Genomic DNA, 15,587 nt, shown 5'->3' with positions numbered 1-15,587 from the left:
AACGCAAGAAAATGATGACCCCGAGCCTAGTACTAATCAATGTAAAAGAAGCTAGCTGGTCGGGGAATGAAAAAGGAAAGAGTAGCAGCAGTGTAAGTGGAAATGCCGCGCCGGCTGCTCCCGCCATCGCCGGAGGGAGTCATTCGGTTTCGCGGTTCCTGTTGCGCCGTATGGCCCCCCCCCTCCCCTCTCTCGCTTTTCTTTCGCTGGTGGCATTAATGTGTCTGCGATGAATCATTCAACCCTGCGCTCTCTCTTGCGAATTCCTTTCGCTCCCAGAACATACCACGTCCAATCCTCCTCTCCATTCCTCCGCTGCAATCTCTCCTGCTACCGCCCAAGTTCCTTTTCTCCGCATCGCAACAGTATACCTTCATACCCCCGACGAACAATGGCCACCACCAACAGTCCGGCCAGTGCGCCGCTGGACCCTCGTCCGGTCTTCTTCTTTGACATTGACAACTGCGTATGTTGACGCATTTCTCATCTCCCAGTCTACCTTTCGTCACTGACCTAAGTGTGTTCGCAGCTCTACTCCAAAGGTGGGAATTTCGCAAACCGAGGTATTGATCGCAGGACATACTGACACATCTACTCCGTGAAGGGTGCAACATCCACGATGAGATGCAGAAATTGATCAGTGAGCCACTGCGACCGCACTCTATCTTATATATATGCGCTGACCCAATCATCTTCATTTTCTAGACCAATTCTTTATCAAGCACCTGTCCCTGAATGCCGATGACGCACACATGCTCCACATGAAGTACTACAAGGAATACGGTCTCGCCATTGAAGGTCTTACGCGCCATCACAAGATCGACCCCCTGGAATTCAACCGCGAAGTGGACGATGCGCTGCCGCTCGACGATATCCTCAAACCGGACCCCAAGCTGCGCCAGCTGCTCGAAGACATTGACCGCAGCAAAGTGCGAATGTGGCTTCTCACAAACGCCTATGTGACCCATGCGAAACGGGTGGTGAAGTTGCTGCAGGTGGACGACATGTTTGAGGGCATCACATACTGTGACTATGGCAATTTGCCGCTGGTGTGCAAACCCAGCCAGGCTATGTATGAGAGGGCGGAAAAGGAGGCCGGAGCATCCAGCACGTCAGAGTGCTACTTTGTTGGTGAGTTGTCCCTCAAATATCCTACCTCACTGTACAAGCCCAGATTAAGTGCTGACCACTCTGCTCAGACGACTCCGGTCTGAATTGTACTCATGCTGCCGCCCGGGGTTGGGCCGTGGCTCATCTCGTTGAGCCTGGGATTCCCCTCCCCCACGTGCCGGCCTCGCAATATATGATTCGCAGCCTGGAGGAACTTAGGACCTGCTTCCCCGACTTGTTTAAGTCCAAGCAGGAAGTATAGACTCAATCACTTTATGCGATAGATAGATTTTATAGATGTGCACGGCCTCTTGGGTTTCAAGATGTCACGAAGACTATGAGCGATATTATCATTCTGACTTTGACGGGTTCTTATCTTGGGTACAGGCACATACTCTAAAACTCATGAATGCACATATAGTGTAATTGATACTCACGAGAATATGACCATTTCAATAGCGCACACTGCAAATTCAAAAATAGTGTAGTCAAATGTAGTCAAAGAAAGCAGATCAGCCAAGGTGAAGATAGACGTAGGGCTACTGTATGTCTTTCTGCCTCAGGCATAAACAACCGTGCACGAGTCGCGTCCTGAGGCTCCGAACGGGGGAGCTTCCCCGAACAGACACCATCAACAAGACAACAACATCCCATTCCCCTCCCTCTTCCACGACAGGACAATCCTGCACCGGGGCTTTCTATCGGCCTGAATGCTTCAATATGGCTGACCTATCTCCGGGCCATGTGGTCACTTTGACCGACGGTCGGCAGGCCACCGTTCGGTTTGTTGGCTCGACACAATTCGCTGCGGGAGACTGGATCGGCGTGGAATTGGACGAGCCCACGGGCAAGAACGATGGCTCAGTTCAAGGAGAGCGATACTTCGATTGCGAACCGGGATTTGGCATGTTCGTCCGGCCCACTGCCATCGCTGCAATTGTTGAACAGCCCGCTCGACCGACTAAGCCGGCCGCTCCTAAGGGGAATGCCACCACCACCCCAGCCAGCCGAAGTCGCGCCCAAAGTGGTGTCACTCCAGGGAACACCGGACTCAAGAGACCGACTTCCCTGTCATCTGCGACTGCAAAGAGACATAGCGCCGGGGCTTCGAGTCCGACCTCGGCCCTGAGAGGAGCCGCTCAACGCTTGTCAACAAAGGTATCGTACCGTACCTCTAGCACACCAATAGTAATATTAAGAAGCTAATGCTGGTCGCACGATAGTCTCCTACAAAGTCACCGACGAAACCCGCCTCCACCCCCCTCTCGAACAGATCGTCTGCAAGCAGCACACCGCGGCCGTCTGCGGTGGCACCAAAGACCCGGACATCCATCAGCTCCAAGACATCTATGGGCCCGCCCGCTCCTCCTTCGGCGACAACTCGCGCATCACGACCTTCGATATCTGCTCCAGCAAGCAGGACAGGCAGACCCAGTGTCCAGGGTACAGCGTCGGCACCGTCAGGATTGACAAAGCGACCTGTGCTCCGACCCACCGGCTCAAACAAGGCATCGGAAGAAGCAGAAAGTGTAGCAAGCCCTCAGTCTGAGGAATTGGAGACAAGCTCCCATGATGTCGAAGAGGAGGGCGCAGATGACGCGGATCCGGCGCCTAAGGCCCCGAAGCCCACACCGAGTTCTTTGCGGACAGCTACCAGCCAAAGACCCCAACCCACTCCGTCACATCGACAGTCGCTAAGTGGCAATGTTGTAGCAAGGGAACTGGATGAGCTGAAAACCAAGCTCCGGGTCATGGAAAAGAAACGGGCCGACGATCGCGAGAAGCTGAAGACACTGGAACAACTTCAGTCGGAACGAGACAAGTTTGAAGGCATCATCCAGAAGCTGCAAGCGAAGTATCAGCCGCAGCAGCTTGAGATTAACGAGCTGCGGAAGAAGCTGAAAGATTCGGAAGCGAGGCTCGAGGAAGTCGAGCGACTCCAGGCGGAACATGATTCGCTTATGGAAATGGCCACTCTGGACCGCGAAATGGCGGAAGAGACCGCGGATGCTTTCAAGCACGAAGTCGAGACTCTCAGGTTGAGGGTTGAAGAGCTCGAACTGGAAGCGGAGGTTCTACGCGAAGAAAATGAGGAACTTGGTCAGGTTATGAGCCCGGAAGAGAAGTCCAGCCATGGATGGTTGCAGATGGAGAAGACGAATGAGCGTCTTCGAGAGGCTCTTTTACGTCTCCGTGATATGACCCAGCAGCAAGAAGCGGAACTCAGGGACCAAGTCAAGGAGCTTCAGCAGGATTTGGAGGAATATACCGCCATCAAGTCTAAATATGAGAAGACAAAACAGAAGCTGCTCGTAGCCGAAAACAATGTGGAACACCTGAAGCAGCAATTGGAGACGGCCCTGGGAGCTGAAGAAATGATCGAGGAACTTGCCGACAAGAACATGCGTTATCAGGAGGATATCAACGAATTGAAAGCAGCCATTGAGGATCTGGAGGCTCTGAAAGAGATCAACGACGAACTCGAATACAACCACATCGAGACGGAGAAACAGCTGCAGGAGGAGATTGACTACAAGGATGGTCTCTTCACTGAACAAAGTCGCCGGCTCGCCCAGCAAGACGAAGTCATCGAGGATCTAGAATACACTCTTGTCCGCTTCCGAGAGCTGGTCTCTACTCTACAGGGAGACCTGGAAGATATGCGTGCATCCCAACAGATCTCCGAAGCAGAGGCTACCGACCTCTCCACGCGCTCCCGGGCCATGATGGACCTCAATCTTAAGCTTCAGGCCTCGGTTTCAAAGGCGCAGACGAAGACAATCGACATTGAACTCAACCGTATGGAAGCTGAGGAAGCGGCGCAGCATTTGTCCATTACCAAGCTGTATCTTCCCGAATACTACGAGAGTGAGCGGAATGCCGTTCTCGCGCTTCTGCGCTTCAAGCGCGTGAGCTTCAAGGCGACCTTGATGACCAGCACTTTCCGTGAGAAGGTTTCTGAACAGGCGTCTGTATCTACACCCCTCGAAGACCTTTTCATTGCTAACGAGGTCATGGAGAAGCTCTTGTATATTGCTTCTCTCTGTGACCGGTTTGTGAACTACATCACGAACTGTTCTTCCGAAGGTTTTGAGAGTATCAAAGGAGCCTTGTTCGAGATGGAGCCGGTTGAGCGCACATTGAACTTCTGGTTAGAAGCTCTGAAGAAGAACGACGTGAACATGAAAAAGTGTGCTGTTGAGCTGCAGCGGTCTATTGCACTCTTGTCCCATCTCACCGAGACTCTTCTTCCCAGCTCCTTGGAAACGTTCGCCGACGAACTGTGCATGCGCTCCATGTTGGCCCAGGCCTACACCGACCACGCAGCCTCGGCAATCTCACGTCTCAAGTCATTGTTCCAGTCGAAGCTTGTGGTGCCGGAAGGCGGCGACGAAGAGCACACCTTCCTATACAACAAGATGGAAGGACTTGTGTCTCAAGCCCGTGGTCTTAAGGTGGCTATGGGAAAGATCAACCGCTCCCTGGAAGATCTTCGCTCGAGGTCTCTTGCTCTCTCGCAGGACGTTGTCGGCCCTTTCAAGCAAGCTGAAGAGGCTGCCAAAGACTTGTCAGACCTGACTCGCCAAATTGGGGAGAACATCGTCTTCCTCATCATCGACGAAAGCCGCACGCAGCCTCTATCCCTGGAAGAAGCATTGAACACCATGTCTCAGATCTCCACCCTCTACGCCCAGCCCTCCGAAACAGGAAGCGAAAGCAGCGACACGATGTTCCTCATCGGCAACCGACTCCGCAGCCTCGGCGGCCTCCTCGAGGAGCTTGACTCCATCACGTCCGATCTCTCCATAACGACAGAATTCGAGCGGCGTCCCTCCCCGTGGACCGTCCGATCCGCAGAGCTCAAATCCAACAAAACCATCTCCCCCGACGCCGACGAAGAAATCCGTCGCCTGAAGAACGAGATCCATGAAGCATCCACCGCCCTCGGCGTCAAAGACCAAGCCATCGAAGAACAAGCCATCAAGGTCGAGCTCGTCGAGTCCCGGATGCGCGAAGCCAGCAAAAAGGCATCAATGGTGAAAGACCTAGAAGCTGAGCTGGAGAAGATCCGCACCCGAGAAACCGAACTCACCTCCACCGTTGAAAAGCAACGCAAAGACCTCGAAGCCCTCGAAGCCGAGCGCGACGAGATCAAATCCCGCCTCGACAAAGTCAAACGCATCTCCGGCACCACCGGCGCCACCACAACCGAAGGCATCGCCGTCGACGCCGGCGTCTCCCTGGCCACCATGCGCGAGAACGAAGCCCTCCGCGCCGAAGTCGAAAGCCTCCAAGCCGCCGTCCGCTACCTCCGCGAAGAAAACCGACGCGCCAACATGCTCGACCCCTTCTCCGTTCAACGCTCCGCAGACCTCTATTCCTGGCTCGACATCCCCCTCACCTCTGCCCCAACCACAACCACAACCCCCACCACCGAAAAACTCCACCAAACCGCCCACGAAAGCAGAGAAGTCTTTACCCACCTCCTCAAACTCACCAAAGACTCCAACATCTGCGACCTCAAATCCACCCTCACCTCCTCCAACTCCACCAATACCCGAACAGGCTGGCGCCCCTCCAAAACCAAACTCCGCTACCAAGTCCTCCGCCAGCGCGAAAACTTCTCCCGCTGGGCCGAATGGCGCGACGAAATCATCTCCCACGAGCGCGAACAAGACCGCGTCGCGGCCGCCAAGAAAGACCGGTTGGCTCGCGAGCAGGATCGTGATCGTGCGCGTGGCCATATGCCACGGAACTCGGCTTACGGGGCGAATTTCCCTCAAGGGTTAGGTCATGGGATGATGGGTCGCGCGTGGCAGATCCTGGGCATGGAGCATGAGGGGAGGAAGGCTGCTGCTGGTGCGGGCGCTGTTTCTCCTTCGGCTATTGGGGTTGCTATTAGTGATGAGACTTTGAGAGGAGAGGGGGGTGTTGATGTTGATGTTGATGGGGATGGGGAAGCGGCGCTGGCGTCGTTTGATTAGGTTGTTGTAATTATGCAAATATTTGGACTTGAATGTAACTACTAAAGACGCATGCACTGCTTTTGGGTTGAGATGAAGCGGTTAAATACAGACAAAACCCAGACCTATTCACTTTACCAACGCAACCCCAGTATAACACCCCTCATCCCTCCACACCACCTTCTTCTCCCCATCCTCTAAATCAACACAATACATACTCCCTCCCAAATCAGCAACATACACCTTCTTATCCTTCCTATCCACCTTCAACCCAATAGGCTCATTAAAATGCCTTGCCAGAACCTCCCTCGACTCCTGCACCGCCACCTCACCACCAACCTTAACCCTATTCATCGAACACCCCCACGGATGCTCTCCCCGATCGGTCCAATATAGCATTCCCTCCTCTTCGTCAAACTCCAAATCAATCGGCTCCGGCAATCCCTCCAACACCATTTCGACATCTTCCCGACTATCAGCCGTCTGTCCAGCCGGCACCTCCAAACCAGCACGGAATATCCGCCCCTTCCCACCTTTACTCGGGCCCTTCTGCGTCCAATACACATGTCTGTTCTTCCGGTCCAATGCAATTCCCACGCACCACCGCGTCATGTCTCCGCGGTGGGTGGCATCATCGAGCGCTCCTGTCCGCACCAGCACCTCATGGCCAGACCCGTCGAACCGCACCCGATGCACGCTCATCCCTTCACGATCGCAGAAATACACGTGCTGCGTTGTATCATCAACGACAAGCTGTTTGGGGGTGTGCACCGCCCCAGCTGGAAGTAAGGTGCATATATCCTGACCATCCAGTGTCGCCGAGTGCACAGATCCATCGTGCGTGGATGTCGACTGCCCCATGTTCGTCCAGAAGATGCGTCCTGTCGTCTGGGACACGTCGATCCCATCCGGGAGAGACTGGCCTGAGATAATGGTGACGGGGGCCATGCCAGTGGTACCTGGCTGGAACTTCAATATCCTCCCAGCGGTAGAAACCTTCTCGATATCAGAAGTATTCGCTCCCAGCCCAACATCAAGAAGATATAGCAGAGGCGCTTCTCCCACCACCTTCTTCCCCTTCACGTCTTCAGTAAGATCAGGTGGCGGATACAATCCTCCCAACCCCTCATCAGCCTTCTTCCCGACCCTCCCAACACTCACAAATTTCTCCCTCACCCAATCCACCGTCGACCGTCCATCCAGTCCCCTCTCCCGCACATAATTCTCCTCGATATCAGCCACCGTATCCAGCCCAACCGCATCCATCAACCGACACGGCGGCAAACTCTCCTTCCTACCAAACATCTCCTCCCACAACAGATCAATCTCTTTGGGTTCACTCACCCCCTCCGCCAAAATCAACAGTATTTCACGCTTGATCGCCGCCCAGAGACGATTGAAGATGAACCCCGTGGACTCCTTCCTCGCTGTCACCGGGATAACTCCACACTCACTCAACACCTCACTGAGCATGGGGAATACCCGCTCGTCCGTCTCCCCACAGGTCATTAGTTCCACGGTACGGATGGACGGTGGCATAGTGAAGTGCATGTTGAGGAGAAGGACCCGTCGTGACAGTGGCAGATGGCCGCCAATTAGGCGGGATTTGTAACTGCTGCTGTTCGACGCGAGGATACAGTCCGCTGGACTGTGGGCATGGAGATCTGCGAAGAGGGTTTTCTTCAAGGGCAGGATCTCAGGAACGGCTTCGATGACTAGCCAGGCGGTGGCGACTGCTTCAGGGATAGAGGTGAAGGTTGAGATTTGGCCCGGAGAAGAAGACGGATGATGAGGGGTATGGGTAGTGAATTCGTGGATGTGCGTCGAGACGTAAGTTCTTGCAGAGTCAAGAGCAGAGGATGATGGATCGCTGATGTGCACGGTATACCCGGCAGATGAGAAGACGGCGGCGATGCGGCGGCCCAGGATACCGGCGCCTATGACGACAATAGGGCGAGTTTTGGAAGGATGGGGAATGGTAGTTGTAGACATTTTGAATGCTGTAGATTGGAAAATGAAGTATAAAAAAACTGGTATAAGATAAATGGATACAATATAAGAGCACAGATAGGAAATCCCAGCACAGCACAAAAACCGTCCATCCGTACGATAGGAAGATATCTTATATATAAATATATATATACACTCTACCAATAAATACCCAGTACCACAAACCCGTAATTCAGAATCCCGAAACTTCACGTATACAATTCCTATCCACCACAATGCCGGGAAGCCGAAGAAACCCAACCCAACCCGCAACGGAATGACTTCGGAGACCCTCGGACACGGAACGGATACAGTTCGGAGAGCCTCGGACTCGGAACAGAGAACAAGTTCGGAGAGATTTTTTAGAAAGCCAGCAAGTACCGAACCCTGAATTCTTGGACTCCACATGGGGCATTCTTCTGCACAGTGGACCCGAAGTAAGGGGAGGGAAAATCGGTTATCGGCAAGTTTAGCCTCCTTACTAGACTGGAAGTTCGGAGAAGATTCTTCTCGGTTGTTGTTGTTGTTGTTGTTGTGCCGGTTTCCGAGCAGGGTGGTCTTTAGGGATGGATTTCTGGAATATTTGATGGAGATGGTTAGGCGGGTTGTGGATGATGAATCAATCCTGTTTTGACCATTTTTGGGGGAGTAGTGGTGGGCTGGTGGGTCGTTGGTTGTAGGATGGTGATGATGATGATGATGATGATGAAGGTGTTTGCTCTTTGAGCTTGCTGGGTTACAAATGATGAAGGCTGCAGGTGTATACTACTAAAAGGTGCGTTGGTATGATATGTATGTTGGGGGATTGAAGTAGGGTACTAGTATGTCAAGATGGAGGGTCAAAGATGTATGGATTTGGATCTATCTGATCTCAAGAGAGTAGTTGGTTGTTGTTGTTGTTGTTGTTGTTGTTGTTGTTGTTGTTGTTGTTGTTGTTGTTGTTGTTGTTGTTGTTGTTGGAAGATATGTTATTGCTATGATTTACTGGAGGAGATGAAATGATCAGTATTTGAGTAGCTCTCAATGTACTGGGGAAATCGTAGTCAGAGTTAGAGGATATTAGCAAGGATTATACAGAGTTGCTTGCAATCTTTGATGCTAGGGGGGTATTTGCCACCGACATACTGCTACTACGTGCGGGTTTATCAACTTGGCGGCTGAACTATTGGTAAGCTGGCTCGATTATTGGTAAGTGGACTCTATACGTGAAACTGAAATTGTTCAACTAATCTATTAGAACAAAAACACCTGATCCCCAGCCTTCGCCACCGCCCCAGGCATAGGCCATCCCAATTCCAGCAACACCTTCTTCATAGCCCCGATCATTGGCGGCGGCCCACACAGCAGCATTTTACTATCCGGTTCAACAACAGGCAAATGCCTCTGAATAAGCTCAGCACTCACAAACCCTCGGTACCCAGTCCAGCTATCATCAGGCCTACTCAGCACATAGTGCACCTGAAACCTATCTGAATGATCACGAGCAAAAGCCTCCAGCTCTACGCGAAGCAAAATATCCTCCTCGGTATTATTAGCATACAGAAGCGAGACGCGTGTATCAGTGTCTGCCGGATCCTCGCAAATGGCGCGGATAAGCTGGTACATAGGGGTGATGCCAGTGCCGCCGGCAATCATGCCAATGTGTTTGGCATACCGTGGGGAGTACTGCATGGCGCCCTTGGGGCCGCGGATCTCGATGGTATCGCCTATTTTCATCTGCGCGAGGTGCTGCGTCATTGCGCCCTGCGGGTAGGCCTTTACGAGGAGCTCGATGCGGCCGCGATCCTTGTTGTTCGATATGGGGGTGTATGAGCGTGCTACGCTGGTGCCGTTGATTGTTGCACGTAGGGCGATGTGTTGTCCTGTTGGGAGGCCGAGAATGTCGTCGGGGTTCGGCAGGGAGAAAATAATGTGGTAAACATTCGGGGCGATCTCGGTTTTCTGGGTCATGGTGAAGGGTCGCCATTGTCGCGGGTCGAGAGGCTTTGGTCTCGGGATGGTGATAGTTGTCTTGGAAAGGTGCATCAGATGCGCGGGCTTGGATGGTCTGTGAGAGGCATAGTGCGTGAACTCTTGCTGTACGTCTAGCTTCGTCGACGCCCATAAACCTAGGCCAAGTGTTGCGGAGAATTGGATGATGCTGGAGATGCCTGCACCTAACCAGAATTGGCTGGCGTTATTGCCATCGGCGCCCCGTGGGAGTTGGATGAAGGAAAGCGCCGAGTGCTGCACAACCTGGAGGGCTTCTGAGGGCGTCATGCCTCGGTTATAGACTGTCACGATGGCTGTGACGACGAGACCGCTCAATCCGAGTTTGCTTGCCGTGCGAAGGAATCCCCATGGCGAGGGCTTCTTCACGTTGACGACAGCGGACTGTGACACTTGTTCGAAGGTCGGACGGTAGATCTCCACAGTCTCGGCTTGTTCCTAGGCAAGTCAGGGTATGTAGTCTGAATAGGGGTTAAGATAGTACCTCTGAAGGTAAGTCGCCAACAAAGTAGGGCTCGAGCTGCTCGCGCGCCTCATCGGAGTGGCCGATTTCTTCAAAAGCTTCGGTGGCATCGGTACCGGCGGCTTCGATGAGAACTTCCTTTCCACCGGGATGATCTTCTAGATAATGGGTAACATTGTAGACTACATTGACGGTCAACTTCCATATCCTGCGAGGCAAAAGAGTAAAGTGACTAACCCTTGTTGTGGAGGACGACCCAGAGGTCGTCGGCCGTGTTGTGCTTTTGCACTTGCGCCAGGGTGTATGTCGCCATGGTAAATTGTGTGCTGTAGGCTGGTTTATTTCGTGCAGACACAGGGCATACTTTATAACTATCATTCACATCCTGAGCGTGATGTTTCCGGTTACCCGTGCAAACATAAGACTGGAACCTCGGCCGAAGTTCGTGCGAAGTCCGTACGAACACCAAGGAGGTGGCCCTTACGTGACTCCAAGCAGACATTGGAGATGCAGAGGCCAAATCTCATCTTTAATGGAATATAAAGGTTACCCTTGCCAAAAGGCAGTCCTGGTCTGTTGTCCTACAGCAGTCCATACTTCCCTTACAACATGCAGTGTCATTTCTACCTCGTAGGCGAAGTCGTCGCCACAGCGCAGTGTCTCGAAGTCGACGCCCTCTGGAAGTTCGAGGACCTCCAACGCGCAGTCGGGGGTGTATTTCATGTCGTTCAGCCTACCGGAATTTCGTTCCACACCTCCTCTATTGATACCTTGACAACGGTGTCCGAGGTGCTCGCGGCCGCGACGACGTCCACTTCTCCCGTAGGCCTGCGCATCGACGGTAACGCCGTGCAGACGCCACAGGGCCCGCCAGGCCTGCCGCTCGTTGGCAGCTTCTATGAGATTTTTCCGGACCACCTTGGCAACCATTACCGGCTGTTCCGCAAATATGGCCCTGTCATCAAGACTACCAATATGGGCAAGACGATTTACCTGACGGACGATCCGCAGGTGGCAGCAGTGTGTTTCGCCGAGTCAGCGTACATGACCAAGAAGATCAATTCCGATCACCCACTCTGGGGCGTCAAAGACAACACAGCCATCTTTATCGGTGACACGGAGACGGAGAATTGGCGGCTGGCGCACAAGTACCTACCGCCAGCTATGGGGCCCAAAGCAGTGCGGCACTACACGGGGCTGATGCAGGAGTGCGCACGCAAGTCATTGCCCGTGTTCGACGAGCTGGACGCCCGTGATGAGTCCTGGAACGTATACCAGTATATGATAAAACTGGCATCGCAGACTATTGGCCGCTTCTCTCTCGGCAAGGATTTCGGCCACTTCAACGCCGTCGACAGCCCCCTGCACCCCATCGTCACCAACATTGCTAGTCTGCTCTCGCTCAACAAGAAAATCACAGCCCGCGGTGAATGGTACCGCCACCTGCCCTTCGGCGACCCGGCTCGTCTGCGCCACGTCCAGCACACCATCTACTCGCTGCTGCAGGAGCAGGTCGACACGGTGACGGCCGAGTCGTGCAGCACCGACGCGCCCATGGCCGACGCCGCGTTGTCTGCTACCTGTGTCGTTGACTACCTGTTGCACGCAGTCGACGACGCAGGAGCGCACTTCCCGCCATCCCTGATTCTGGCCAACATGCTGATTGTGACGGGGGCTGGGTTCACGACCACATCGGCGCTGCTGTCATGGCTGATCTACTGCCTCGTCACGTACGAGGGTACGCAGGACCGGCTGTACGCGGAGCTGGTAGAACACGGTATCGTAGGCCCTGCTGGCGAGCGAAATCAGACGACCTGGACGCCGGACCTGGCACACAGTCTGCCGTACATGGACCGGTTCGTCAAGGAGACGCAGCGACTACACAATGCCTCCTTCCAGCCGGGCCGCACAACAAAGACCGACGTCGTCCTCCCCGGCGGCTATCGCCTTCCTCCCGATAGCGTCATTGTGCCTGCCCTATATGCCATCCACACCAACCCCAAGGTCTGGCGTGATCCCTTCCGCTTCGACCCGGACCGCTGGGACACGGACGAGGTTAAGAACCGCCACCGCTGCGCCTATGTACCGTTCGCAACGGGGCCGCGCGGCTGCATCGGCTTCAACTTTGCTTTGTTGGAGGTAAAGATCCTGCTGGCCGAGCTGGTGAGTAGGTACGAGTTCGTTCGTGACGGTCAAGAGGCCATCGATTATGACCCAGAGTTCCAGCTCATTAGGCCTTTGAACTTTTATGTGAGGGCTAAGCGCCGCGTGTGATTGACGATCGAGGCCATTGTGTATATAAGTTGATAGAAAAAGTACTTTGTAGTGTTAATTAGACGTGTTGTATAGACGTGTTGTGAATATTAGCAAGTATTCAGCCGGCACTGTGGCAAATCTCGCGCAGGGCTTTAAGAGCCCGGGAGTACGGCCCGAAGTAGCGCACATTGGTGTCGTCGTCGCACCACTCGGATTCTTTCTCCTCCTTTTCAAGCACAGCTATCAGTCGCTGCACAAGGAGATCCGACTTGCGCCGCTCATCGACTGGCGCATGGTTGAGGCTTTTGAGCGTGATGGCGCAGCTTACCGCGTTGTGAACAAAGGCCCAGGAGCGGCACACGCTGGCTGAGTATCGGTGGAGATCGAGAAAGCTCTCAATAGCTTGCATCGCGCGCTGCACGCAGTCCACGGCTACGGCGGCTGGAAAGGGCGCGCCAGTGTGGCCATCCAGGTATACACGGTTAATTCGGCAGGTCACATACCCGAGATGAATATCAAGCGCCAGTCGCTCGAGATGGTCCTGCAGCGAGACGCATCGACGCTTGTTGACAAGGAAAGGGGCGGCGGCATCGCGGATGCCATCGAGCTGGCGTTTGGATTCGCGCATGCTCTCTAAGGGGTCCTGCGGGCCATCTGTGGTTTCTTGGCGCGCTTCTTCGATGATCTGATGGCAAATAGCGAAGACACACTCCTGGAAGCTTAGACCATCCGTGTCATGTTTGTATGGGATTGAACAGTTCATCGCTATTGTTCCCAAAGGGCGATCGTATGTGAAAGAGAGGAACGTGTCTTGCCAGATGAGCATCCACCTAGTAGTCACTCAGACAATGCAATGTACAAGGGCTCTGGGAAGTCTACCATAATCTGCTTCGCTCAAACTGCTCTGCCTCCGGCAAAGATGGAGACGCTTCATGAAGCCCGATACTTTGCGCTAGTCGTATAGTCGCGCCTGCGTCAATCAATACAGAGGCCGCAGAGAATAGAAGTAATGGTGCCTTCTCTTACCCATGAGGATCCACGCGCTGTTGGTATCCAGATTGTTTCGCAGACAGTGCCCAATCAAGGCCATGGCCTGAATCTGGTCTGTATTAGTCTGGTAAAAGAAGTTGGACATACGCAGACATTGAAATGACGAGCAAACTGCCCACAGTCAGCGCCTTGACTCGAATACAATCCTCTCACCACAAAGTCAACCTACCAAGCACTTTGGACCGCAAATCGCGCTCCTGGATCGGATCATCCGAGAACTGGACCCCACATGCAAGAACAGCAAACAGCAGCGCCATCCAAGAAGAGCTCGGCTCCTCCGGCGGCGTCATCGCCTCGTGTGCCAGCATCCGCTGGTCCAAGAAAGCGAACAGCGCCTGTGCAAACTCATCAATTGCCGCCAGCGCTGGGTAAAACGGGTACGCTTTGGTCTGGTACGCCTGCCAGTAGCTGCAATATCCATTAGCACATTGCGCCTCATCCACCAGAGCAAGTACAAGGAAGGGGCAACCAACCGGATCACGTCCGAATCCTCAGGCAGCGTTTGGCACACATCGCTCAGGGTGGCCTCTGCACCCCAGAGGTTTATAAAAGGGTATGCTCGCGGCATGCATTGATTGATCAGGACATCCTGCAGAGAAAGATCTCCCGTCATCGCCGATATCGTGGTCTGGCGGCAACCCAGCGCCAGTGGTGCGTCCGCGTGTCGACCGAGGTAGATCGTTGCACCTGTAGCATCTTCGACAACGTACCGGCCAGGTGATTTGCTAGCAGGTCGAACACGCATGCCAGGTAGTCGGACAACGCTGCCAGTCCGCGGGCTGGGCTGCGAGGCAGGCGTGGTTGTTGTCGCCGCCGCCGTAGCCAGAAGATCAGCTTTGAGCGAGGCGATTTGTTCCTCAATGGCCTCCAAGCGGGAGATCATGGCCGCTGTTGCGTCACCTGGGTTAGCCGACAAAGTGTCATTTTCGAGGTTCCTGGGGAATGAGTATCAGCTTGGGCAGGGAGTTCTAGAGTGGCGGCTCACGTCGAATTATAGTTCTGAGATGGTCCCTGAGGAACGTCGGCAGGGGCGGAGGGAAGATAATCCTCGTTCCCAGTCTCAGAAGATGTCGGCACACGACAAAGTTCAGGATGGCTGCGTTTGACACAGCTGGAGCAAGGAACCTGGCCGTCGCAGCGGACCTTGCGATGTCGACAGGGGAAACAGGATCGGATGCCGCGGGACTTGCGCTTATTCTTTAGAAGCTCGCGCACTAGACCAGTGTCGTATGGATATGCGCTATCGGCCATTATAAACACCAGCTTCTATATTCCGGGACCTTTTAAAGCAGAAGTGAATGGAATGGAACCAAAGTTGAGGACGGATTGAGACGGACGGCGGGAGGCACCGCACAGGCATCCATATCACGTGATCTACACAACTTCGCTAGTTGTTAGTTGACATGCAACAGGGACTTGTGGAATGGCTGAAGGATTAATGCCATAAAAAGACATGCACACTTTGGGAGCTACTCGTTGGCTAACTGGTATATTCTGTACTTTTCTCGGGCGCTGCTCCCTGCGGATACATCACTTTAGCTTAATTGAGATATTTGATAGTACTAAGGAGTAATGTTATTTAGAAGACTTATTTTCATGTTATTGTCTATTTGTTCTATTTTTTATATTTATATTTATTATATATAACAAGGGCTATATATCTAAATAAATATTATTCTATTTGTTGAACTTGTGATTGCCATAGTACTTATTATGGACATAGTATATGGGATGATGTTTGTTCAGTTACTACTACCAACTTGTTT

General features: G+C 53.4%; 5 protein-coding genes across 5 annotated transcripts; 2 read left to right on the top strand and 3 right to left on the bottom strand.

Annotated features, from left to right (window-relative positions):
• Positions 1 to 391: 391 nt before the first annotated feature.
• BO79DRAFT_272294 (putative dynactin) lies at positions 392 to 6,197 on the top strand (the record flags this gene model as incomplete). The annotated part of the gene is made up of 8 exons (XM_025687426.1): positions 392 to 466; positions 530 to 542; positions 605 to 640; positions 706 to 1,131; positions 1,200 to 1,366; positions 1,408 to 1,532; positions 1,674 to 2,268; positions 2,334 to 6,197. The coding sequence occupies 8 exons, from the start codon at positions 392 to 394 to the stop codon at positions 6,093 to 6,095; spliced, it is 5,199 nt and encodes a 1,732-aa protein (XP_025543793.1). The 3' UTR covers positions 6,096 to 6,197.
• Positions 6,198 to 6,203: 6 nt separating this feature from the next.
• Positions 6,204 to 8,123, bottom strand: BO79DRAFT_187010 (NAD(P)-binding protein; the record flags this gene model as incomplete). The annotated part of the gene is made up of 2 exons (XM_025680515.1): positions 7,332 to 8,123; positions 6,204 to 7,298 (listed from the first exon to the last, which is right to left on the bottom strand). Exons 1-2 carry the CDS (start codon positions 8,064 to 8,066, stop codon positions 6,204 to 6,206), a joined length of 1,830 nt encoding a protein of 609 aa, XP_025543792.1. The 5' UTR covers positions 8,067 to 8,123.
• Positions 8,124 to 9,296: 1,173 nt separating this feature from the next.
• BO79DRAFT_272275 (uncharacterized protein) lies at positions 9,297 to 10,828 on the bottom strand (the record flags this gene model as incomplete). Its single annotated transcript, XM_025687425.1, has 3 exons — positions 9,297 to 10,490; positions 10,537 to 10,697; positions 10,753 to 10,828. 3 exons carry the CDS (start codon positions 10,826 to 10,828, stop codon positions 9,297 to 9,299), a joined length of 1,431 nt encoding a protein of 476 aa, XP_025543791.1.
• Positions 10,829 to 10,900: 72 nt separating this feature from the next.
• Positions 10,901 to 13,183, top strand: BO79DRAFT_272271 (cytochrome P450). Its single transcript, XM_025687424.1, has one exon. It carries the CDS (start codon positions 11,125 to 11,127, stop codon positions 12,787 to 12,789), a length of 1,665 nt encoding a protein of 554 aa, XP_025543790.1. The 5' UTR covers positions 10,901 to 11,124; the 3' UTR covers positions 12,790 to 13,183.
• On the bottom strand, positions 12,890 to 15,072 carry BO79DRAFT_137331 (Zn(II)2Cys6 transcription factor; the record flags this gene model as incomplete). Its single annotated transcript, XM_025678115.1, has 6 exons — positions 12,890 to 13,601; positions 13,651 to 13,741; positions 13,798 to 13,932; positions 13,991 to 14,229; positions 14,295 to 14,756; positions 14,807 to 15,072. The coding sequence occupies 6 exons, from the start codon at positions 15,070 to 15,072 to the stop codon at positions 12,890 to 12,892; spliced, it is 1,905 nt and encodes a 634-aa protein (XP_025543789.1).
• Between the last annotated feature and the right edge of the window lie 515 nt (positions 15,073 to 15,587).

The sequence above is a fragment of the Aspergillus costaricaensis genome (genome assembly GCF_003184835.1).
Source record: "Aspergillus costaricaensis CBS 115574 unplaced genomic scaffold BO79scaffold_3, whole genome shotgun sequence".
Taxonomy (NCBI): Eukaryota; Fungi; Ascomycota; class Eurotiomycetes; order Eurotiales; family Aspergillaceae; genus Aspergillus; species Aspergillus costaricensis.
This window is presented reverse-complemented; position numbering and strand designations above follow the sequence as displayed.